General features: G+C 46.2%; 1 protein-coding gene and 2 long non-coding RNA genes across 3 annotated transcripts in view; 2 read left to right on the top strand and 1 right to left on the bottom strand.

Annotated features, from left to right (window-relative positions):
- COLEC12 (collectin subfamily member 12) overlaps positions 1 to 19,085 on the top strand; it is a 184,712-nt gene extending 165,627 nt beyond the window's left edge. The window contains exons 6-10 of the mRNA XM_027525785.1: positions 4,849 to 5,337; positions 6,189 to 6,325; positions 7,508 to 7,617; positions 15,948 to 16,093; positions 17,647 to 19,085. Coding sequence (XP_027381586.1) covers positions 4,849 to 5,337; positions 6,189 to 6,325; positions 7,508 to 7,617; positions 15,948 to 16,093; positions 17,647 to 17,666 — 902 coding nt within the window. The 3' untranslated portion in view covers positions 17,667 to 19,085. The remainder of the gene's footprint in view (positions 1 to 4,848; positions 5,338 to 6,188; positions 6,326 to 7,507; positions 7,618 to 15,947; positions 16,094 to 17,646) is intronic.
- LOC113882710 overlaps positions 7,475 to 24,406 on the bottom strand; it is a 37,845-nt gene continuing 20,913 nt past the window's right edge. The window contains exons 2-3 of the long non-coding RNA XR_003508426.1: positions 13,358 to 13,408; positions 7,475 to 8,174 (exon numbers count right to left, since the gene is read on the bottom strand). This is a non-coding gene — a long non-coding RNA (uncharacterized LOC113882710). The remainder of the gene's footprint in view (positions 8,175 to 13,357; positions 13,409 to 24,406) is intronic.
- On the top strand, positions 20,353 to 23,378 carry LOC113882709. Its single transcript, XR_003508425.1, has 2 exons — positions 20,353 to 21,626; positions 23,156 to 23,378. It is a non-coding gene; the product is annotated as an uncharacterized LOC113882709 (long non-coding RNA).

Below are 24,406 nucleotides of genomic sequence, written 5' to 3'. Positions count from 1 at the left end.
GTAAAGCAGCTTCCCACTATGTATTTTACACGTGGTAATTTGTATATTTCAGTACTACTCTTTCAATTCATCCCACCCTCTCCTTTCCCAATTCTGTCTATTCTCCATGTCTGTACCTCTCTTCCTGCCCTGCAAATAGGTTCATCAGGACCCTTGTCCTAGACTCCATATATAAGGGTTGATATATGATATTTGTTTTTCTCTGACTTACTTCACTCTGTATAACAGGCCCTAGCTCTACCTCAGTTCAACTGACTCAAATTCATTCCTCTTTATGGTTGAGTAATATTCCATCGTATATATATACCACAACTTCTTTATGCATTCATCAATTGATAGACATTTAGGTTGCTTCCAGGTCCTGGCTATCATAAACAGTGCTGCAGTGAACATTGGTATACACATGTCTCTTTGAATATGCAGATAATCTATTTGTGATGGGTATAGTGCTTCATATGAAAATTTCAGTTTTTATCCTAATCCAGCTAGGAAATCCATCACAAGTAGGATTTTAGACTTTATCCAAGGCAAAAACTTGCATCTCTTCCTGATATTTTATTCCCTTCCTTTTCAACATCTGGAAATTAGTATCAGTTGGTATTTTGTGTTGACTGTGAGGTCTGCGTTTTTATGGCATTATTAAAATAAGCTATGATTCTTTATGGAGGGGGTGAGGATATTCAAGTGTAACTTAGGTTGAGAGAGAAATAGCCAAAGACCATATACTACCCGACCCCAGAAAGAAAGAAGATTCATGAAAAGCTGTCACCCCAGGTAAAGGAGGTCTTGGATTCATGTCAGGAGGGGAAGAGAGAATCGTATGTCTTTGGAATTCTTTTGGCAACCAGAGGAGGGTGTTCTGGAAGAAATACAACTCTCTGCCACATGGGTCTGTCGGAACATTCAGAACAGGGAGACAGGCCCTGGAATGGGCACTATTTCCTGGCCATGGGTGAGCTCATTTCCCATAACTTGCGAGTACATCACCCACCCGTCATGCGTGATAGAGCAACACTGGTTATTGGCAAATCCATAAAGAGAATAAAGAATTTCTAAAGCACTTGAATTTCCCAACAGATCTTCCTCATTATTTGGATTTCTTAAGGTCAAACATAGAACATGAACAAAACAGAAGTAGTTGTGTGTTGGGGGGAGTTACTTTTATTTTTGCCCTTATTCCAAATAAATCAGATTTCTGTTTGCTTTGGCCTATTGTCAGCATCATTCCACTAGAACCTTCCATCATGCTGCATGCTTTACAGAGGAACACACAGGCCACCTTCCCCACTAATCTCTTCAGACATTTTTTCTCAACTGCACAAAGGAGCTGTTATCTTTTTAAAGGAGATCCATCTGGCAGTAAAAACTCACCCTCTGTCTTTCCTAAATGGCTAGGCTGTTTAATGAGCCTCCTCAGGTTAAACTGGAAAAAAAAAAATCAAATTATGGATATAAGATCACAGGATCAGTTCAGAAGTATGAATAGAGTTGGGAAGACATCTCCCCATGGCCAGTCTTACTGGCAGCCAGGGTCAACCTGATACATAGATTGAGTGGAGGTGACTTCTTAGAATGAGATAAAGGTCACCAGGCAGGACACTGTTACCCTAGAATCCCTCCGTCCTAGTCTCTGCTGGACCCAAATGTTAGCACTAATACAACGGGCTTTCTTTTATATATATATATATATATATTTATGGCTGTGCTGGGTCTTGGTTGCTGCGAGGGCTTTCTCTAGTTGCGGCAAGCAAGGGCTACCCTTCCGTGCTGTGTGCAGGCTTCTCATTGCGGTGGCTTCTCGTGTTGCAGAGCACAGGCTCTAGGGCACGTGGGCTCAGTAGTTGCGGTTCCCAGGCTCTAGGGCACGTGGGCTCAGTAGTTGTGATGCGTGGGCTTAGTTGCTCCTCAGCGTGTGGGATCTTCCTGGACCAGGGATTGAATCTGTATCTGCCACATTAGCAGGTGGATTCTTTACCACCAGGGAAGTCTGCAAAGGGGTTTTTGACCCATGAGGCACATTGATTTGACAAACACTTGCTAGATAATGACTGTGGCCTGTAATCTGGCTACTAGATGGGGAAGGGTCCTTGAAGAAGAAACAAGGACCAAACATCACAGAAGGAGGGAAAACTTCCACCTGGAGTGACCTGGGAGGATTACATGGTGGGTGAGCAGGAATTTTCCAGATGGATATGGGCAGAGGGAATTCTGAGAGGAGAAATTTGCACAGGTGCAGAGGAGGATGAATCAACACACGTGAGACCAGGTCATGGAAGCCTTGCCACCAGAGGACCAAGAGGGTATTCTGGAGCAAGTGGGGTCCAGAGCTGAGTGTAAGGAAGACAAATGTGCAAAAGATGCAGAGTGAGATGCATGGAGAGGGATCAGGTAGGAAGAGCAGTTGAGAGGTAACCATAAAAATCTGCCAGAAAGACAGAGGGGATGGGGGAGAGAAGAGGAGAGAACCCCGGTGTAGGATGGTGATGAGACGGCTGTGACGATGCAGTGGGATAAGAGATGACGGGAGGAGGGCATGAACAGCAGAGGTGACGAGGTCAGTGTAGACACGCCAGGTCGGAGATGCTGGCTGGACATCCCAGAGAAAATGGACCATCCATTAATGGGATGGAGATGAGGACCCAGAGGCCTGGAGAGCTGATGGTAGGGAGGAGTCAACAGGAGCAGATGGACAAAAGTCAGTAAGATGGATTCAGGAAGAAGGTGTTTCACCCCGAAGTCTCTGACTTATGGGGCAGATAACCCTAAATGGAACGCACTGAAGCCAGCGCTAGCCCTAGCGCATGCTAGTTCAGCATAAACTCACTTACAGCTCCGTAGAGGGTCCGGCTTGAAAGTCCAGGGGCAATGTCATGGGTAGGCTCAAGGGAGCAAAGCTGAGCCCAGGACCTAGGCTTCTGCAGAGGGAGGGCAGAGATGGAGGGGTGGCCGTGGCCGTGGATGGTATGTGGATGCAGTGACGTCCACTAGGGTCTGGGGCAGGAGAGAACAGAGATCCCCCTACTGAGGTGGGAAAGGGTGCTTCATCGTTCTGTCCTCACCAGGCAGTGGGGAGGTGTGCTGGTGAAGGGGGACAGGCAAAACTGAGCGTGGGAGTCCCACCAATCCTGCCTCTCCCCTGCACTTCCATCCTCCCGGCCTCCAAGGCTCTGTGCTTCCATCCAGAGAATGGGTGCGGAGCTCTTATACTTATTCCTGTAGAAGAGCAAGATCTCGGATGCTCTAAGATTCCAGGCAGTAGAATATTTGAGCAGTGTCCTCCACGATGTGTTCATTTCAACACGAGAAGCCCTGAATTCCTGCCCCAGCTCCTCCCCTTGATGGTAACTGGACATGTGTTACTCCCATGGGTGTGCTATGTCAGTCACTCAGTTTTGTCTGACTCTTTGAGACCCCATGGACTGTAGCCTGCCAGGCTCCTCTGTCCATGGGATTCCCCAGGCAAGAATACTGGAGTGGGTTGCCATTCCCTTCTCCAGGGGATCTTCCTGACCCAGGGATGGAACCCAGGTCTCCTGCATTGCAGGTGGATTCTTTACCACTAGCGCCACCTGGGAAGCCCCATTCCCTTGGGTAGATCTGTCTTGAGTTGCGCAGTAACTGAACAAGGAGCTTTGTGTCTCTGGCTCTGTGTGTCCTCAGATGTGCTGTGGGAATCCTATGCCGTAGACGAAGGTCAGGTGACATACTGTATGTGAAGGTATGCACACCTGTCATTTGCATACAAATCTTGGTTGTGATGGATTGTGTGATGTCGATGTTACTCTTGAGAACTCAGAGAAAACAGGACACCCCCACGTTAAGTGAACCGCCTTTTGGAGCAAGGAGAGATGAGCAAGTATTTGCTTCCCTTCCTCCAACCCCCTCCCTGCCTTTTTAAGGGGGAACTGCTTTTTCCTCCTTTGGAGGAAAATGATTTTTTTTTCCTCCCTTGCCAGTGAGATGCTGCACCTATTTCTTTCTCTAGTCTACCTTGCCTGTGTGCTGTGCTTAGTCGCTAAGTTGTGTCTGACTCTTTGCAACTCCATGAACTGTAGCCCACCAGGTTCCTCTGTCTATGGGGATTCTCCAGGCAAGAATACTGGAGTGAGTTGCCATGCCCTCCTCCAGGGGATCTTCCCAACCCAGGGATCAAACCCATGTCTCCTGCATTACAGGTGGATTTTTACAGTCTGAGCCACCAGGGAAGCCCAAACCCTACTTGCATTATTAGACGCATTTGATGTACTGTTTGCATCACTGGGAAAAATGAAACTGGTCCTCCTCAGCTGGCCCTGAGAGCACCCCCAACATAGATCTCCTGTCCCGGTGACCTGGTCCATAGTGAGGCCCGGCCCTGAGGACCTCTGTGTTCTGGCAGCACCATTGGAGGGACAGGAGCAGCACAGGGGAGGAGCAGAGAGGAGAGGCCCAGCTGGTGCCCTGGGGGAATTACAGGACAGAGTCTCTCAACACTCCATGGCATTTTTTTAGTCCAGTTCAACCCCTTACCCCACACCTTACATGGTGCTTGTCATACAACAGGTAGTTAATAAATATTCATCAAATCGATGGAATGAGGAGGAAATAAGAGAGAGGTCATCTCAAGGAAATGCAACCCACTCCAGTATTCTTGCCTGGAGAATCCCATGGACAGAGGAGCCTGGTGGGCTACAGTCCTTGGGGTTGCAAAGACTCAAACATGACTGAGCGCACACACACACACCCACACACCCACATACACCCCGATTCTAACCCACACAGCCTTCCTGCTGTGAAAAAACGGTCCCAGATGACCAGAGGTGTCCCGGATTTCATGCTTATGCCTTTTGTCTTCTTTTTATGTTTCAGGTCCTCCTGGCCCCAGGGGTCCAAAAGGTGACCGAGGACAGCAGGGACCCCCAGGCCCCACCGGCAACAAGGGGCAGAAAGGAGAGAAGGGGGAGCCGGGCCCGCCTGGCCCAGCCGGTGAGAGGGGCCCAATCGGGCCGGTCGGCCCCCCTGGAGAGCGCGGCAGCAAAGGCTCCAAAGGCCTGCAAGGCTCCAAAGGCTCCCGAGGGTCTCCTGGGAAGCCCGGCCCCCAGGGCCCCAGCGGGGACCCAGGCCCCCCCGGCCCGCCGGGCAAGGATGGACTCCCAGGCCCTCAGGGCCCCCCCGGCTTCCAGGGACTGCAGGGCACCGTGGGGGAGCCTGGGGTGCCCGGGCCACGGGGGCTGCCAGGCCTCCCTGGGATGCCGGGCATGCCAGGTATCAAGGGTCCCCCTGGTCCCCCGGGCCCCTCAGGGGCGGCAGTGCCCCTGGCCCTTAAGACTGAGCCGACCACAGCACCTGAGGACAACGGTGAGTCTGAGCCCCTCACACCCGGGATGGGGGTGTACCCCTTGTTCACCTCACACACCCAATCTTATTAGCAGTGAAGGCATCACACAGAGTGGGCTTCAGCCCCTGCTGCTCGCCTGGCCCCTCGCTAGGCAGCATCCTTCAGTCACGTGTGTTTATCCCTAAACAGCATCAGCTCCTCTAGTACTTGTTTATCATTAGCCAAGTCGGGTCCTCAGCGACGAACTGGTCCCAGACGTTGAATTCAGGAAAATCTGAGGCTGGCCACCCCAGAGCCGTCCCTGTCTTCATTCTCTGCCTTTCACCTGGGGATGGTCAACCCTTGGTTAACATGCAGATGGAACTTTCTGTTCCTGAAGCCAGCTCGCGTTTCTTTTTGAGAAGGTATTATGGCACCTTCTCATCCTTTGATGATGAAAGCTTTGGGTTTGCAACCAGGCCTGTCTTTCTCCCCTTGGACCCACAGCCGATTCCACTTGGTTCCCTGCAGTCCCCCTTAGTTGCGTCTGTGAGCCCAGCTCTCCCAGCCTCTTGTTTACAGGTTCTGTGTGATCCCGGGCTGATGGGGCCCACCTGAGCCTGTGCTGCCTGTTATTTCTGTGTCCGTTACTTCTGTCGTTGTAAAGACTAATCCAGACACAAAGGCCCGCTTAAGTGGTTGTAACTACCACGTGTCCTGCAGGCCACCTACTTCCTTGGACTGGTCTTGGCCCCTAGAATGTTCAGGAACATCAGTCACAGACTCAGCATACGGGCACTGGGGAAGCCGGGCTGTGGCCATGCCTCCTAAAGGCATAGTGTTTTCAGCATGTGTATGTTTTCATCGGCATTTTTAAACTTTGCATTCCTAGGCTGCCTGCCTTACTGGAAGAACTTCACAGACAAATGCTACTATTTTTCAACTGAGAGAGACTTTTTTGAGGATGCAAAACTTTTCTGTGAAAGAATGTCTTCACATCTCGTTTTCATAAACACGGGAGAGGAGCAGGTACGTGTGTGGCATTCTTCGGGTTGAAGAAAACGGTAATTTAAGGATTGCTGACATCTGAAAAGTGCATGCTTACTGAGGATTCAAAGATACCATAAATTCATAGTCACAGAAGCACCGAGGGCCACATGATTGAGATTTGGGCTTTATCCAGGGACAGAAAGCGTTCATGGCCTGGGGATTGGGTCCTTGTGCTCGCAGCTGGAAGCTCTTGCTTTATCAAGCCTGGAGCTGTGTGGCTCTTCCCGGAAAGAGCGGGAAGCCTGCAGGTTGGTACAAGTCTCCTATGGAGAGGCAGAGAGCCCTGAGCACTGGAGGGGTGGGGCCAAATGCCAGGGTCCAGACATGTGGCTTCAACAGGGTCAGGAAGGGCACATATGGTCCTGGGGCAGAGCCCACACATCATAACCACTCATTTGGTCCCTAATGTGTGCCAGGCATTTTCTCCTATAAACCTCACCACACCCCAGGAGCCTGTGGGTAATATAATCTTACGGACAGGAAAACTGAGGCCCCACAAAATTTGAATGATTAATACATGAGACAAGTAAATGCAGAGCTGAGACTGAAACTGAGGTCCATCTAGCAACAACGCCAGTGCTTTCTCTTTAATGCCGCACTGTCACAGGGGCCTCCTTTCTTTCCCCTGCATGTCTCCGGCAGGCAGGACCCTGAAAACGGATGCTTCTGCAGTAACTGACTGGAAATGAGCATCCATAAGATGGGTCAGGCGCCTGGGCCTGACCCCAGCTCAATCACTTGTCCCCTTTATTAGGTTGGTGGTTGTAATGGCTCAAAGACATGTTATGTGTGACACACCGGACGTGGGACCCGGCCAGGAGGAAGAGCCTGACAGTGCCGTGGCTGTTCCTGCTATTAGAACATCGGAGGGAGGGGTTGTGGGAGCGGGTGGGGCCTGGCGGGATTCATGAGTGATCGGGATAGTTTAGGAGTATCGCTTTTAAACTTATAAGAGGAAAACATGTCAAAGCCCTCCCCACGCCCCCCATCCCCCCAAAAAACCCCAGGGCAAAACAAGTGCAATGAAAAGAGGAGAGCAAAATAGTGCACAAGTTATGACAAGCATCCTCTTCGAAAGTGGCCCTCATTTCTAAATATCCAAAGTCCCCCAAACATCTGTTCAAGAAATAGTAACGCACCATCTATGATTTTATTTTCCAGCAATGGATCAAAAACCAGATGGTGGCGAAACAGAACTACTGGATTGGCCTCACGGACTTGGAGCAGGAGAATGAATGGAGGTGGCTGGATGGGACACTTCTGGAGTACAAGTGAGTCTCAGAAATGTCCAGGTTGCTGGTCAGGCTCTCGCTGGTCTGTGTTTCTTCCTGAACGACCTTGTGTCCAACACAGTCCTCACACTCAGCCTCTGGGTACCAGCTGCGTGTTTATTTCCATGGAGGGAAATCAATATGGGGTAAAAGTCGGGTTTTTTTTCCTCTTCTCATGGAGTGAATTTTTCTTCATTTCTACCAAGAAAAACAAAAAAACAAACAAAAATATAGACTCATAAAACCACCCAGGGTGGTAGGGAGAGAGACGGCAAAGCGTGCTCTTTAAGTGCTGCTGCAAAAGCCAAGGAAGGCCAGCTTCCCCAGCTCGGTCGAGCTCCCCAGATGTGTTTCCAAATGGGCAAGATGCTCCCTTCAGGATGACACTGTTGGTGTCCCAGCCCTCACTGGGCTTCTGGCCAGAGTGTGGGGATGAACTATGCGTTGATGACTCTCCTGCACATAGAAAGATCAAGTGTACCACGAACGAAGGCCCTTGTGGGACGACCATCTCCCGCAGGTTTGAAGAGTCCCCGTAAGTCCAGTGTGATCTAGTTCTATAAAGGCAGCAACAGAGAACAGAAGCAATTCTTAGAACCTTCTCAAAGCTCCCAGGGGTACAGAAATTTCCATGAGCCTCACCTGGACCCCAGCGTCCACTCCTGCCCTAACCCTACCCCAGGGTCTGAAGAGGATGAAATTGCGCGCATTTCAGTTTCACCTCTTCATCCTCCTCTTGCTTCGCCTCTAGTGGATGCGGAAATGTGAAACTGAGCAACACACACTGTACCAAGTAGGGCAGAATTTATAAAAACCCACCAGAGAAGACATGTCCTACAGAAGCTCAAGCAGGCGTGTGGGCATCTCCACTTCAGGACTGTGTCCTGAGCTGGAGTAGCCGCAGCATCCTTGGAACCCGGAGAGGAGAAGTTGAGGGTATTTCAGGTCAATGTCACGGGCATCAGGGCTGGAGCAGTCATGGTCAAGGACAGGAAGATGGACTCGAGGGATGGAGGGGCCAAGTAGAGTTTCTGTGTGTGTGTGTGCCTGTGTGTGTGGGTAGACGGGTTTCTTTATGCTTTTAAATCCTCTATGTGAAAAGCATGATTAGAGGATATAGATGGAAACCAGAGCAAGGCCATTTCTTTTAAAGGATTTTTTTAAGTATTTATTTATTTGGCTGCATCAGGTCTTAGCTGCATCATGTGGGCTCAATAGCTAGTGGGCTCAGTTGTTCCATGCCTTGTGGAATCTTAGTTCCCCAACTAGGGATCGAACTCATAGTCCCTGCATTGCAAGGTGGAGTCTTAACCACTGGACCACTAGGGAATCAACCACCCAGGCCATTTCTTTTAGAGTAGCAACCAAACATTGAGATGGAACATTTGAAGATTTGGGATTCGTGCCAAAGGTGAGCCTCAGACTGCCCCCAGGACAAATGGATATCTCTTTCCTGGCTCAGCAGCCAGCCAGTCTGCTCCCTGCACACCCATCCTCGGTGGGAGGAAGCCACACCACATCCTGGCCCTCGGAAACGTGGCTGACACCCGAGGAGGGTATCCATCACAGCAAGGATACGCTTCAGGAGACTCAAAGCAGTTGTGAGAGTTGTCATCTACAATCAGAGCGGTGGAGGGACTTCCCTGGTGGTCCAGTGGCTACCACACTGTACTCCAAATGCAGGGGACCCGGGTTCAATCCCTGGTCAGGGAACTAGATCCCACATGCTTACAACTAAGAGTTCACATGTGCTGCAACTAAAAGATAAAAAAAAAAGATCTGGTACAAATAAGGAAACAAAAGATTCCACATACCTCAGTTAAAACCCAATTCAGTCAAATAAACAGATAAATAACTTTTTTAAATAAATAAAATTGGAGCAGTAGAAGTGGGGAGGGGAGGCCTCAGTTAAAACCTGATGCAAAGAAATAGATACATTTTAAAAAATAAATAAATCAGAGCTGTGGAAGTTGGGACAGGAGGCAGAGAATACTAAGGGACTTTGACAGTCAAGAGTATGGATCATTTTTTTAAAGGAGTCAGCGGGGAGCTACAAAAAAAAATAACTTTAGTCTCCTCCACTTTTCTCACGGTCATAAAAAAAAAAAAGGTCTGGGTTAGACTCACTAAGAAATTCAATCTGAAGCCCTCCTCTAAGCACGAACTGGGTTGGCCCACGTGGAATGGATTGAGCAGGAAGAGTAGCACCCTTGCCAGCTCCCCCAGGGTGGAATTTTCTCCTGTCTCCCAGGCTCCAGCAGGAAGTACTGATTGGGATGACAGCCCAGCTTTGGTACCTGGGATAGGAAAGAATCACATCACCAGACACCTTCGGGGAGCTCTGTTCCCAGAAGCAACTGCACAGCACCCCAGCCAGAGCCCAGACTCTGCTTCTTGTTTTCCACCCAAAGGAACACACAGACATGTAAAAATCCCTGGGATCAGATTTTAAAAGCAAGAATAAATTAGGCAGACATATTATGAGGCCTCAATAGCCAAAGGCTAATTGAACTTGCCATATAATAATAAACACACCACAAACAAGAAAAAGAGCCAGTGCAACAAGGGAAGGGAGTGTCTGCCCTGGAGTTCACCAGGTCTGGGTTCCAGGCCTTCAACCAGCACTCAGCAGCTACGTGACCCTGTGTTAGTTACCCAACCATGTGAACCTCCATGCCCTCATCTAGAAGTGAAGATTACAGAAGCACCGACATCCGTATTGTAAACATTATATGAGATGATACATATCAAGCACCAATGACAGTGAGCCCACGGGAAGTGCTCAAGAAATGCTATCTGCTAGTAGTGGTACTATTACTCCTATTACTTGTCTAAGGCAGAACGCCAAAGAATTGATGCCTTGGAACTGTGGTGCTGGAGAAAACTCCTGAAAGTCCCTTGGACAGCAAGGCAATCAAACCAGTCAATCCTAAAGGAAATAAGCCCTGAATTCTCGTTGGAAGGACTGATGCTGAAGCTGAAGCTCCAGTATTTTGGTCATCTAATGCAAACAGTCGACTCACTGGAAAAGTCCCTGATGCTGGGAAAGATTGAGGGCAGAAGAAGAGGGCGTCAGAGGATGAGATGGCTGGGTGTCATCACCAGTGCAATGGACATGAATTTGGGCAAACTTCGGGAGATAGTGAAGGACAGGGAGGCCTGGCGTGCCGCAGACCATGGGGTCACAAAGAGTTGGACACAACTGGGACTGAACAGCAACAACTCCTGTTGTCATTGCCATCATCATTTTCATGTTGTTCAGTTGCTAAGTTGTGACCCTAGAGACTGTAGCTCGCCAGGCTTCTCTGTCCATGGGATTTCCCAGGTATCTCCCAACACAAGGTACCCAACACAGGTACCTCCCCATGGACTCAGACTCACCTGCACCCTCCTCCTCTTTGCTTCTGTGGCCTCCATACCCAGTCTATCACTTCCCTTTCCCCTGCCATACACAGTGGTTTGGACCTGGCCCCTCCCCATGCCTCACCCGGGTTACAGAAGAAATCAGTCTCCCTACTTTGCTCTTCCCTTTTCTCCCCTTCTGAAATTGTTTCAGGCTGTTGGGCGTACTATTAAGGAGGAAACAGAAAAGGGATGAAAGGCTCTCTCCTCTGTCTCTTGCCCCTACTTGAATTTTTATACTGAGCTGGTTGAGGAAGATGGTGCTGGAGTACTCAGACAAAAAGCAACAGTGACATGGATTGGAGGCTGAAAGTTTAAGGTGCACGTGGACTTGAACAAAGGTTTATTTCCAGCAAACATACAATCTGACTCGCTGACTATGAATACTGGGGCAAGAGAAGCAATTGGTATGTCTCCAGATGGTGCCTAGGAACACGTTTCCAAGTGCTTTGGGTCCACCCACCAATGCACTTCCAAGAGAAAGACTGGAGAGCTGACCCATATTGCCAAGATTTTATTTGCCAACTAAGGACATGGGTTTTAAAAATCACCTATTGGGACTTCCCCAGCAGTTCAGTGGTCAAGACTTCCAGTACAGGGGGCATGGATTTAATCCCTGGTTGGGGAGCTAAGCTCCCACATGCCACAGAGTGCAGCCAAAAAGACAAAAATCGCCTATCAACAAATCTCAGCACAAAACAACAAAAACAAAATCAAAAAAGACAGTTGGCCATCACCCATACATACACACAGAGTTGTCCTCATTTTTCTCTTTTCACAACAGACCTGTGAGAACTTCATTCTTGACCAGCTGGTACCAGTCCCCTGGCTGGACACTGTGATCCACTGGCCCACAGTCTCATGATAACGTTCAGTGAATCATCCTGGAGTATCCACCATGACCCAGCCCCTGTGCCAGCCTGGAAAATCTTTTCTAGAGTTTGGGCACAGTATGAGTGAGAGATACTGTTCCACTCATGTAAAAATATTCTGATTTGCAGGACCCTGTCACAATCAAGAAGACAGACACCTTGACCCTAAATGTGCATATGGTGAAGAGAAGGGCTTCAAATGAACTTTCAGTGCTCTCTTCTCAGTAATTAATAGAAACAAGTAGACAGAAAAACCAAGAGGAATGTAGCAGACACTATCAACTAACTTCCCTGGTGGCTCAGTTGGTACAGAATCGCCTGCGATACCAGAGACTACCTATAATCAGGGGACCCGGGTTTGATCCTTGGGTCGGGAAGATCCCCTGGTGAAGGAAATGGCAACCCACTCCATTTCTTGCCTGAGAAATCCTGTGGACCAAAGGAGCCTGTCAGGCTACAGTCTATGGAGTTGCAAGAGTCGGACACGACTTAGGGACTAAACCAACCAACCAATCAACTAACTTGACTTCATTGATATTTATGGAACCTTTCACCCAACAACCACAAATACACATTCTTTTCAGGTACATATGGTACATTCACCAAGATCGTCAAACAAGTGCTGGGTCATCAAACAAGTCTCCAAAAATTAAAAAGCACTGGAAGGGAAACTTTGGCTTCATCTTATGCCATAATCACTCACTCTTCATGCTTCATGCGACTCTGGCTTTGGCCACTAGAAAGAAACCTCTATAGTGGGAGAAAATTCAATAGCAAAGAAATGCTTCTCTCTCCTAAGATTTTCTTGTTTTGAGGCCAGGCTCTTACCAGAAGAATTTCCTCAGCCATGAAGCCTCCGTCAATCTTGCGGTTGATGAGAAAGTACTAAGTTGTGTGGTTGGGAGGGGCTGATTGCCAAGCTTGGAAGTTTGTGCTCTACCTCCATGAGGATAAACCCAGAACAGGGAGGGTGGGGGTGGGGAGAGGGTGCTTCACAGCCACCAGCTGAGATGCTTCATGATTCCAGCTCCTGGAAGAGTGAGTCTAGGTGCTTCCATGGGCCCCGGTGTACTCAGAATACACTGTCCCAGTACATAACGCATGTTGCTATCCAACCACTTCTGCAACTTATGTGTTAAAATATGGGATTCAAGAATTCGGCACCCAGGCTTCAGCCATTTCTCTTTCCAGAATCTATCTGTGGAGTGAGGTTTAGGCACTATTTAAGCTGAAATTCTTCTCCAGAACATATACATTCTGTTTCTCTGACATGCTCTGCGCTGTTATAAGCATGCAGACTGGAGGGATTGACCACAAATCACTCTGTGTGATTTTAGCTTTTCCAAAGAGATGCTGGGAGACCATGTATAAGACAAACTACCCCTGCAGCCTGGCTTCAAGCTACTCCATCTCCCACCCCTGCTGGTCTCACCTGGGTCACTCCTCCACTCACAGCCATGTCCTACCTTTAGTCCTGAAGGATTACTTCAAACACCACACTGAAGAATTTCCATGACCTGGAAAAAACAAATGGAGAACGGTGATAAAAATGATCTTCCATTATCAATTTGTTCTCTTTCGTCTCATCTATCCATCCCTTTTTTTTTTTGGCCGTGCCACGCCAGTTGTAGGATCTTAGTTCCCCAACCAGGGATCAAACCCATGCTCATAGCAATGAAAACAGAGCCTTAATCACTGAATTGCCAGAGAACTCCCTGAAAGCCCCTTTTACCTACTGAAAAGGGCAAGGAAATGCAACGGGAAAATACTAAGCAGATCATCTATCAGAATTCCTATTTATGCAATTTTCCAATTAACTGTGAGATAAAAAATATCAAATGTCCCATCATTAATGCATCCAGAATCACAGTCTCAAATTTGGTAAGCAACATTGGGAGGGAACCCCCTCATATAACTGCAGAAATGAAGCAAGTATACATCAACACCACCAAACTGCCTGGGCACCGTGGCCATTTCTAGGAAGGTCTGTCAAGGCAAGAGAGAAACACACCAAAAAAAGCTTACATCAAAGTTTCCTTCCAACTTCACCTTTTCTTGGCATCACAGTCTGAGATTTGTTACTGCTTTGTTTCTTGCCTAGGATGTAAGTTCTACGAGGACTGGCAGTCTGTTCTCTACAGCGCTCGTGTTGCCATCAGCTAGCTTTAGCCTTTGCGTGCAGTAGGCACTCTGTGGAATGAATAAGCAAATGAATGACTGTTTCCACCTAAGTATCATCCCATTTATACTCTCATTGCTTGATGGTTTCCTCTAAAATATCTCTTCATCTCTGAGATCATTAAAAAAAGATATTTATTTAGTCATTTATTTGGCTGTGCCTGGTCTTAGTTGCGTCTTGTGGGATCTTTTGGTGTGGTACACACACACACTCGCTGGTTGTGGTGCACGGAGTCTCTAGCTGTGGCGTGTGGGCTCAGTAGTTGTGGCACGCAGACTTAGTTGCTCTGCAGCATGTGGGATCTTTGATCCCTGACTAGGGATCGAACCCACATCCTCTGCATTGCAAGGCAGATTCTTAGCCACTGGATCACCAAAGAAGTCCCTCACTTTTCATTTTCTTAAAAAAAAAAAATCCCTAAATATACAGTTGGTGCAGGGGAGTCAATTCTACCTCATTTTCCCATCCTTTGACTGTAAATTTCGACTCCCCTTTTCCCACTGCCCTGATTTTTGCTGGTCTTGTCGTCAAAAGATGGAGGCAATTTGGTCTTTATCCCTGGGTGACGCTGGTAAGAACCTGGCTTCAGAATAGGAAAATCTTAGTAGTGAGACGTGTTTCTTTACTGTAGAACTTTCTTTGGCCTTCAGAGTCTGTACAGTGGAAGATTTCTCTCTAGTGGCCAAAGCCACTGCCACTCTGATAGAAACATGAAGCATGGACCAGAGTGAGTGATTACGGAGTCAGATGCTGCTGCTTGGGAAATGAGTCATCGTTTACGGGAAGCACCTCCTGCTGCAGATGTTCTTTTCGGACCCTCCGCACGAGGCAAACTTGTCCTCTCAGGAGGTGACCACAGGCTTCTGTTCAAGGACCTGGCTCTTAAAGAAAATGTAGCCTTTCAAGTTTTGACTCTTGGAAGCACATCTAATTGATCGCTTAGAAAGAGAGGCAGGAACAGCGAACCCTGAAGAGGGGCTGCTGGGAGCAGCAGCAGACAAATTAACAAGCCCCAAGTTGAGCTCATCTTAAAGACAACTTGTTTTGAAGAATCTCTCTCCCAAAAAAGGCAGTGAAATGTATGAGTCATTTTCAGTAAGATTAAATTACTATTTCTTTCTGAAGCAATTAGCTATCTACAGCTTAGCCAGAAAACCATAACCAAGTGTTCATAGGGTCTTCTAAGTGTATATCAACGTTCTCTCCATTTTAAATATAGTAGTGTGTATATGACCTTCCCAAAGTCCCTAACTTCCCTTTCCCCCCAGTGGCCATAAAGTTCATTTTCTGAGTCTGTGGATACAAGAATATGTATGGCCAAGTCCCTTCACTGTTCACTTGAAACCACCACAACGTTATTAATCGGCTATACCCCAATACAAAATAAAAGGTTTAAAGTTAAAAAGGGGGGGAAGGGTGTCTCTCTGCCTGACTCTGACTTGTTAGAGACAAGATATCAGAATGTACAAAGATTCCCTCTGGGTTCTCATAAGTGTGTGGGTGTATCATCCTCAGAATGTATATATTCACACTCAAGCCCAGAAGTCAGCATTCCAGTACACATTAGAAAGCTGTCATTCATTGAGCTGTGTTGAAGACAGATTTACTTCCTCAGCAATGTGATGAGGCAGCTCCGTGAGCTGCCTCTACTGTGGCCGAGATAACAAGCCTGCAGGGAGAGGCTGCGTCACACGCTCCTCTGTGAAACAGCTGCTCCTTATTCAGAATCAGTGTGTGCAGCTTTTTAAACAGCGCGTTTTCATTCTGGGACGCATGACAGGCCTTGGTTTTGTTTTTTACATTTCTCTGCTGCTCTTGGGTCAAGCAAACGTCTGCGTGACTTTGCAAATAACACTTGATTTCTGTTTTCTTAAAAGAAATTGGAAAGCTGGACAGCCAGATAACTGGGGTCATGGCCACGGGCCTGGAGAAGATTGCGCTGGACTGATTAATTTTGGGCAGTGGAACGATTTCCCATGTGAAGACATGAATCACTTCATCTGCGAGAAAGACAGGGAGAGAGGTAAGCAGTGGAAGGGATTTAAGAGAGCACAGCAGAGCTTATATCTTATTAAAGGGCAAGAGGTGAGGAGTATAAGGGCTCTGAAAGTAGGTTCTGCAACTGGATTCCAGTCCTGATTCTGCCACTTAGTATCTTGGCAAGCTATTAACCTCAGGGAAATAATAATAGTAATCCTCTTAATGGGGTTTTTGTGAGGACTTAAGTAAGTTAATACATGTGCCTAATGTAGAGGAAGTACTCAGTAAATTTTAGACTAATGGGTGGGCCTAGGTCATTACCTTATAATATTGTCAGTCAGTGTTCTTTATCATATGGCACCAATGTCATATATCTTTTTATATAACAAACTATCAGAGAAATTGGGAAAACAATACCACTTGCAATTGCATCAAAAAGATAAAATACCTAGGAATAAATTTAACCAAGGAGGTGAAAGACCTATACACTGGAAACTATAAGACATTGATGAAAGGTATTGAAGAAGGCCCAAATAAATGGAAACATATTCTGTGCTCACAGATTGGAAGAGTATTGTTAAAATGTCCATTCTACCCAAAGAAATCTACAAATTCAGTGGAATCTTTATAAGAACTCCAGTGTCATTTTCCACAGAAATAGAGAAAACAATCCTAAAATTTGTATGGAACCACAAAAGACCCTAAATAGCCAAAGTAATCTTGAGAAAGAAGAACAAAGCTGGACATACTCCCTGATTTCAAAATATATTGCAGAGCTACAGTAATCAGAAGAGTGTGGTAGTGACATAAAAATAACACATATCTCTATCAGTGAAAGAGAATAGAGAGCCCAGAAATAAACCCATGCACATATGGTCAGTTAATCTATGACAAAGGAGCCAAGAATATACAATAGGGAAAGGACAGTCTCCTTGATAAATGCTGCTGTGAAAACTGGACAGCCACATGCCAAAGAGTGAAACCAGACCACTCTCTTAACCTTACACAAAATAAGCTCAAAATGGATGAATGACTCAAATGTTAGATTTGAAACCATTAGATTTCCAGAAGAAAGCATAGGCAATAATCACCTTGACAGTTATCTTGGTAATGATTTTTTGGATCTGAAAGGAAAAACAAGTGTAACTACATCAAGGGGCTTCCCCGATGGCTCAGTGGGTAAAGAATCTGCCTGCAATGCAGGAGACACAGGCTTGATCCCTGGGTCAGGAAGATCCCCCGGAGAAGGAAATGGCAACCCACTCCAGTATTCTTGCCTGGAGAATCCCTTGGACAGAGGAGTCTGGTGGGCTACAGCCCATAGGGCTGCAAAGAGTCAGACACGACTGAGCACAACAGCACTACTACGTTTGGGATTTGAGTTGAGACTAGGACACCCCAGAATAGGCTCCTTTGAAGTGAATTTTACCTTTTATTGAATCTGAATAAGAGCTTCGAGGCATTTATTTGAAAAAATAATTACTGAATGATGTATTTGGAATGTTTTCTTTAAAAACACACACTCCTTTTTCTGAATTGTCCGTTAACATTGTTCTTTAAGAGGAACTAACACCCATTCTTTTTCCTCTCTTTTAGAATTAGCAATTACATTATAATGGACCGTGATATCATAATAGGAACAAACTGTCGACAGTTCTCGAAGGCAAAGATGCTTCTTTCTGATTGCATCACCTTCTCATTAAATTGAAGGGGAAAGCACTGAAGACCAATTACTGAAAACATTGAAAGCCCATGTTCTCTACCATCTGCCTTGCTCAAGGACAAAGTTTGGAACAAAAGTGTTCCCCTAGTGTGATATATGGATTGTCAGTAAGCAAATGGACTGAATCACATAGATTCTTCTCAGCCAATAACCATACAGTTATGCAAATCATATCTTCCAGAGTATGGAATGCTCCAATCAGAAAAAAGATTATCATTGGTTGTTGAGCTTTAGGAAGAACTGAAAACATACACCGTGTAAACAGTACCTTACATTTCTATTGATAAAATCCCAAATGTAGGAAAAATATGCAGACATACAGATATATAGGCCAACTCTTAGTAACAATATGAAATATACTTAAAGAGCTTTTAAAACTTTGTATTTTTGTACAAAATATTTGCCTTTTTACAATTTTTTTCTTTTTATTTTTGTCATTTTACCGATATAGTACATGAAGCCAAAGAAAACAATAATGGTACTAATAAAAACTCATAGGGTTTCTTGTCAGATTTAATTCTACACAGTGGCAAAGAAATTTTTTCAGTTGTGGTTTAAAAAAAAATTAAATATATGTGTGTATGTATATTTTAATGTATCATTTCCTCAGAGAAGTCAATCACTTGAAATGTCTAGAAATGGCCCTGCAGATTTTGCCAGTGGAGGTCAAGCCTGAACATGTACGTGGCTCAGTCAAGTGGGCTATGCCTCCAGCCCATCACCAGCCAACACCCTTGCTGCGTGTCTGCCAGGCTCAGAGGAATGGTCAACTCAGGATGTGCTTTTGCTTCATTTTGGCGGAGTCGGGGGTGGTGGAGAGGCATCTGTTGGGAAGGGTGGACAGAGCACCTGTATCTGGCTATTTATAGAAGGTCCTGTTTTGTGGCTGAGACATGAATACACTTGGTTTTAGGCCCATACCAGGGCAGATATTAAATGTCAGGAAGGTATGACATCACATCGGCCAGAGGCAGAGATGCTAAGATGGGGACAGCTCTATGCTACCTGGAAATCTTATGTTTTCTGAAGTCAGATTCCAAAAACACAGAATTCCAATGCACATGCATGATGAAATGCAAGAACACAACCTTGGCCACTGTGTTGAACCTTTTGTCGGAGCCCATCTGCCTTCTACTCTTTAACTTGCCGTGGAGAAGTCTAACATGCAATGTGCTGAAATCAGGCTTAAATGTAACTGATGCTCCAAGGTAAGATTTCCACCCACCAGATTCCCTTCCCAGGACCTCCCCAGCCATGCTGCTACCTACCCCACATACAATGGTAAAAGAATAAAGACAGAGTTTGACTTTCACGCCTGCAGCCGTGTGGACTGTGTTGTCTCGCCCTGGTCACCGTTTATGCTGTCTCTGCAGCCCAGGAGTGGCCATCTCCTCAGCACCTGGATGCCCTACTATCCTGTCCGTGGGGTCTGGTCAGACTGGCAGGACCTGCCATCATCTGGGCCCTGGACCCTGGTACCTCTTCAGGCTCAAGACCTTTTACAGACTAAACTCTGTCTTCTTTTTCATCCTCTTCTGGTTTCTTAGGTGTCAGTTAAGATAATGTTCAGATGCAACTTGAACTTAAACATCTGATGCCATCATCAGAAGAGAATGTTGCTAATTCCCACAGGTGAAGGCGTTCCTCTCCTGGCCCTTATACCTTACCCAGGGTTTATCATTCTCTCAGGTTTCAATCAGATGCTCTCATGTCATCCTCCCAACAGCCCTAAGAAGTGGGGCTTCCTACTTACTCTCCCCATTTTATAGAGGGAGGCACTCAGGGAGGTGACATCATTTCCTGGGTCATATCATCACCAAGGAGTGAGGCAGGATTCAGACTTGAGCTTTGAAAATGTTCTAGGGGGCTTCCTTGGTGGTCCAGTGGTTAAGACTCTGCACTTTCAGTGCAGAGGGGGAAGGGTTCAATCCCTGGTCAGGGAACTAAGATCCCACATGCCACCCATGGTGTTACATAGATAAGTAACATTTTTTTAAATGTTCAAAATTTTTAAAAATGTTCCTTCTTTCAGAAGCAAGGTCCTTCTTAATAACAGAGTAAAAGCAGATGAAAATCACACATTACCAGATGCCTCATGTACGGCTCTAGATACTTAGCTATTTATATACCAAGTTTCTATTCACCTACTCACCACTGATGCTCTTCTGGGAGGAGAGTTTTGGTAAAATGTCATGAAGTTTTCAGGTTATGAGTTGCTATGAGAAGATGGAGAAGGCAATGGCACCCCACTCCAGTACTCTTGCCTGGAAAATCCCATGGACGGAGGAGCCTAGTAGGCTGCAGTCCAGGGGGTCGCTAAGAGTCGGAGACGACTGAGCGACTTCACTTTCACTTTTCACTTTCATGCATTGGAGAAGGAAATGGCAACCCACTCCAGTGTCCTTGCCTGAGGAGTCCCAGGGACGGGGGAGCCTGGTGGGCTGCCGTCTATGGGGTCGCACAGAGTCGGACACGACTGAAGTGACTTAGCAGCAGCAGCATGAGGAGATGGAAACTTTTTATTTTTGTCCCCATCCCTCAGCATGTGGGCTCTTACTTCCCCAACTAGGGATCGAACCCCTGCCCCTTGCAATGGCAGCTCAGTCTTAACCACTGGAACTCCAAAGAAGTCCCTGTTTTTCTTTTTAAATGGCTCTTGAAGAATGATTGCACAACCAGAAAGAACAAAACCCTTTCTTTTCCTCTTCCACAATCAGTGTTCACCTTTATCAACTCTTCCCATATCCATCCTAGTTTAGCACTTAAGAGTTTAAAGCAGACAACAAATACTACAACCTGCTCTCTTTTTAAAAAAAACAGATGCTGAAGGAAGTAGAAAGCTATGTCAGTCATACATCCCGCCATAAATCAGGTAACAATACTAAAGCAAGTGTATTTTGCCTCAAAACCAATTGATCGCTTCTTGAAAAAGTATGTTAACTCATTCATGGCTCAATAATAAGTCTAATAATAATAACAAAAATTAAATATATTTAGCACATTCACATACATTATCTCTTCTAATCTGGGTGCAAACCCTTTCTCTCTACTTTAGGAATGAGGACGCTGAGGCAAATTTGAAGACTTGCTCATTGCCCACATCCCAGTCATGCAAATCTAATCAGGCTCATCGTTCTTATGTTCCCTAAATCTAAGTCCATCCTAACCCTTATCCTCAGCTTAAAATCTTCTGAGTTGCCTGCAGAACATACATGCAGGGGCCCTCAGGACCAGGTCCTCAGCTGTCCCTCCAGCCTCCTCTCTGCTGTACCCTCATGCTCCCTTGCCTTGAGCTGGAACAGCCTTACAAGCCACCTGCAAAGTTCCTCTGTGCTCCTTACTTACTTTTTACTGCACTCCTTCTTAGAAATCCAAACTCTTACCTGGATTTCCATTCTCTACTTCTTTAAGATTCAGCTCAAGCATCACTTCTAGCCTGAATCCTTTCCCAGCAAATGCATCCTGAAGCTGAGACTTCCCTTCATGTCAAGTACTACCCACAAGGGCTCCAGGTACCATAAAAGAAAAACCCTTTCATGGTGTTAGACCATCTACAGATCGGCTGAGAGGCCCAAATATCACTGAATTAAGAAGAGAAGGGTGAATGGAGCCAATCAGCCACAAAATCTTAAGAGAACTGAAGAACGGGAGAAGCCAATCAGGAGAAATGAAGGCATTCGTGTTGATGATAGTCGGTTACTATACATCTACTATATTGGACAAATGTGTAATATATCTATTAGGAATGGAAGACTGAATGAAGAGAATCAACTGGCAAAAGAGATTCATTCTACATACTAACATATGGCCCCGAGTCAGGGAAAAGCTTTCGAAACCTTTTCTGAATAACAGTGTAAGGAAGTATCTCTTTTCTCTTATGCTCAACAGTTTTAGAAGTATAGATGAACTTTGGCCATCTCTTTAAGAGGGAATTTTTCTATACAATAACTTCATTTTCCTGGAAAACATCCTTTAGTGGCACAGCATCACATTTATTTTATAAATCACAAAGCAGATGTTGTGGAGATTTTGCTCCACCCGTTCATCCTTCTTCTTCTCTTCCTGGATACCCTTGTCAAATAAATAATACATAGCATGCCCAGGTTACACAGGTAGCCAAGAGTCCAAAGAAAAGCAGGCTTAAGATTTAAGCCTTAAACCAACTTAAATTCTCCAGATGCAGAGCTCTTGGTTTTCACATTTTTCAATGAATGACTTTATGAATGAACTATCTCAGTTCAGCCCTGCCTGCCACAGCCAGGGTGATGGCCCAGGCTCCAGCCTTCCTCCAAGGACTTACGAGCCCTGAGTTTGTAAAACAGGAATCACCCGTGCAACTTGGGCAGGAGTTAGCTGCCAGCGAGGAAGCTCCCGCCAACAGCTCATCCAGAAGGTCATTAAACAGGCTTAACCAAAGGGGCTTGCTTTAGTCCTCTTGGCCAGGGATGGAGAATTGTCCTTTGGCCAGTCTTCCAAGCACTGGTGCCAGAATTTGCTGTATTCTTTAATCATCGCTTATTGCCATGACCCACTAAATCATGCCTGCAAGCTGCAAGGAATTATAAGATTGTTAAAACCAGTTCCTGTGCCTGAGAGCAGAGGAGCTAGGCCAGCCCTGACACAAACCAGCACAACTGCAGAGTAGCTGTAATAACACCTCATGACTCCTAGGAACTTGGCATGTACTGTCTCCAACCACTGTGCAAGGAAACTAACTGAAAATCAGACAGGCTAAATAGTTTCCTAAGAACTGGGATTTGAACCCACAACCACCTAGCTCCCATAGTAACCTTCCTGAGAGTCTGGGCTTTCTATCTTGTATTCTGTTCTTTGCCACAAGAAATCATTCAAATCACCAAGTCTCTCTCACAGAAGCAGGGAGATAACGGATGAATCCTGATTTGAGCTCTTTACATGAAAGTTCTACACCAGGGACTTCCCTGGTGGTCCAGTGGCTAAGACTCCATACTCCCAATGCAGGGGGCCTGGGTTCAATCCCTTGTCGGGGAACTAGATCCCACAGGCTGCAATTAAGAGTTCACATGCTGCAACTAAAGTCCTATGTACCACAGTTAAGACCTGGCACAGCCAAATCGACAAAAGTACTAGATCAATCGCTTTGTTATCTGAGCAAAGAAGCAAAAGTCCACTTGGCACCCATACCATGGATGTCCAAAGAGGTCCAGATTGGAGAAACCACCCTAGATGCTAGAGTAACTAGACCTCTCACAGAGTTCTCTGATATACATTAGTGTCAAATGAAGAGAGGCTCTGGAGCCAAAGAGACCCAGGTTTGACTCCTGCTGTCTACCTCCTTGTTATAAGACATACTCACACAAGTGGCCAACAGCTCTCTCCCCTTGTCTCTTTCTTTCCCACCAGGCCCTCTGTTCATGGACAGAACCAGCATCGGACTTGGGAGGAAAAGGCACACACAGAAGCCTGATGCTGTGGGAAATCCTGCTCACACAGACAGAAAGCAAGCAAGAGTCTCCAGTGGACTTGCTAACGTGTTCTTATAAATCTATAATCCTGCCACCACTCCCCCCAATATATCCACCATGATGTTCATAGATAGTAAAATGAATGGTTTTTCTCGTGCTTACTCAGCATATACAGCGGTCATGTGGGCTGCAGACACACACTGCCCTGCTTTTGATGGGAATAATAATTTGTTTCTAAGTAACTATTTGCTATGCCTCCATTGGGGCTTCCCTGGTAGCTCAGCTGGTAAAGAATCCACCTGCAATGCAGGAGACCCCAGCTGGATTCCTGGGTCAGGAAGATCCTCTGGTGAAGGGATAGGCTACCCACTCCCATATTCTTGGGCTTCCCTGGTGGCTCAGCTGGTAAAGAATCTGCCTGCAATGTGGGAGATCTGCATTTGATCCCTGGGTTGGGAAGATCCCCTGGAGGAGGGCCTGGCAACCCACTCCAGTATTCTTGCCTGGAGAATTCCCACGGAGAGAGGAGCCTGGCGGGCTACAATCCATGGGGTTACAAAGAGTCGGACACAACTGAGCGATTAAGCACATGCCTCCATTCAGACAATACTATTTGAAAACAAGCTGTTTTTACTTGAAAGGTATAGTTTGGGGTCCATTTCATAAAATAGTCAGGATTTCAGGCCCACAAGATGCCACCGAATCAACAGTCTGCAAAGAGATAATCAGAATGTCACATATTTCAACCCCACACCTACCACCTTGGTACACTTGGTGAACTATACCAAGGGGCTTGGATCAACGGGCATGAGGATTAATGACCAGTACCTTCAAACAAACCTTGGCATTCCTCAGATGAAAAAAGGGACTAAAAAAGTTACATGATGGCTAGATAGATGGAAAGAAATAAGGGAAAAGGGAGGGAGGAACATAGATGCATAGATAGATACATTGATGCATAGAATGGAAGAGAAAAAGGAAGATGGAAGATCAGCTAAGAGAAAGCTGTTACCATTTTTTCTTTCTTTTTAATCCCAGAGACCATTTGAAAGAGTTCTTTCAGGGGAAAAAGCACTGCCTTAAAGTCCACTGAAGTCCTCCACCTTCCCCCGCCCGCCCCCGATGACACCTTAGGAGCAGCCAGCTCCATGCCACACACGCTTCTGAGGGGATGAGCAAATCATCTGCC

Source organism: Bos indicus x Bos taurus, chromosome 24 (assembly GCF_003369695.1).
Source record: "Bos indicus x Bos taurus breed Angus x Brahman F1 hybrid chromosome 24, Bos_hybrid_MaternalHap_v2.0, whole genome shotgun sequence".
Lineage (NCBI taxonomy): Eukaryota > Metazoa > Chordata > Mammalia > Artiodactyla > Bovidae > Bos > Bos indicus x Bos taurus.
This window is presented reverse-complemented; position numbering and strand designations above follow the sequence as displayed.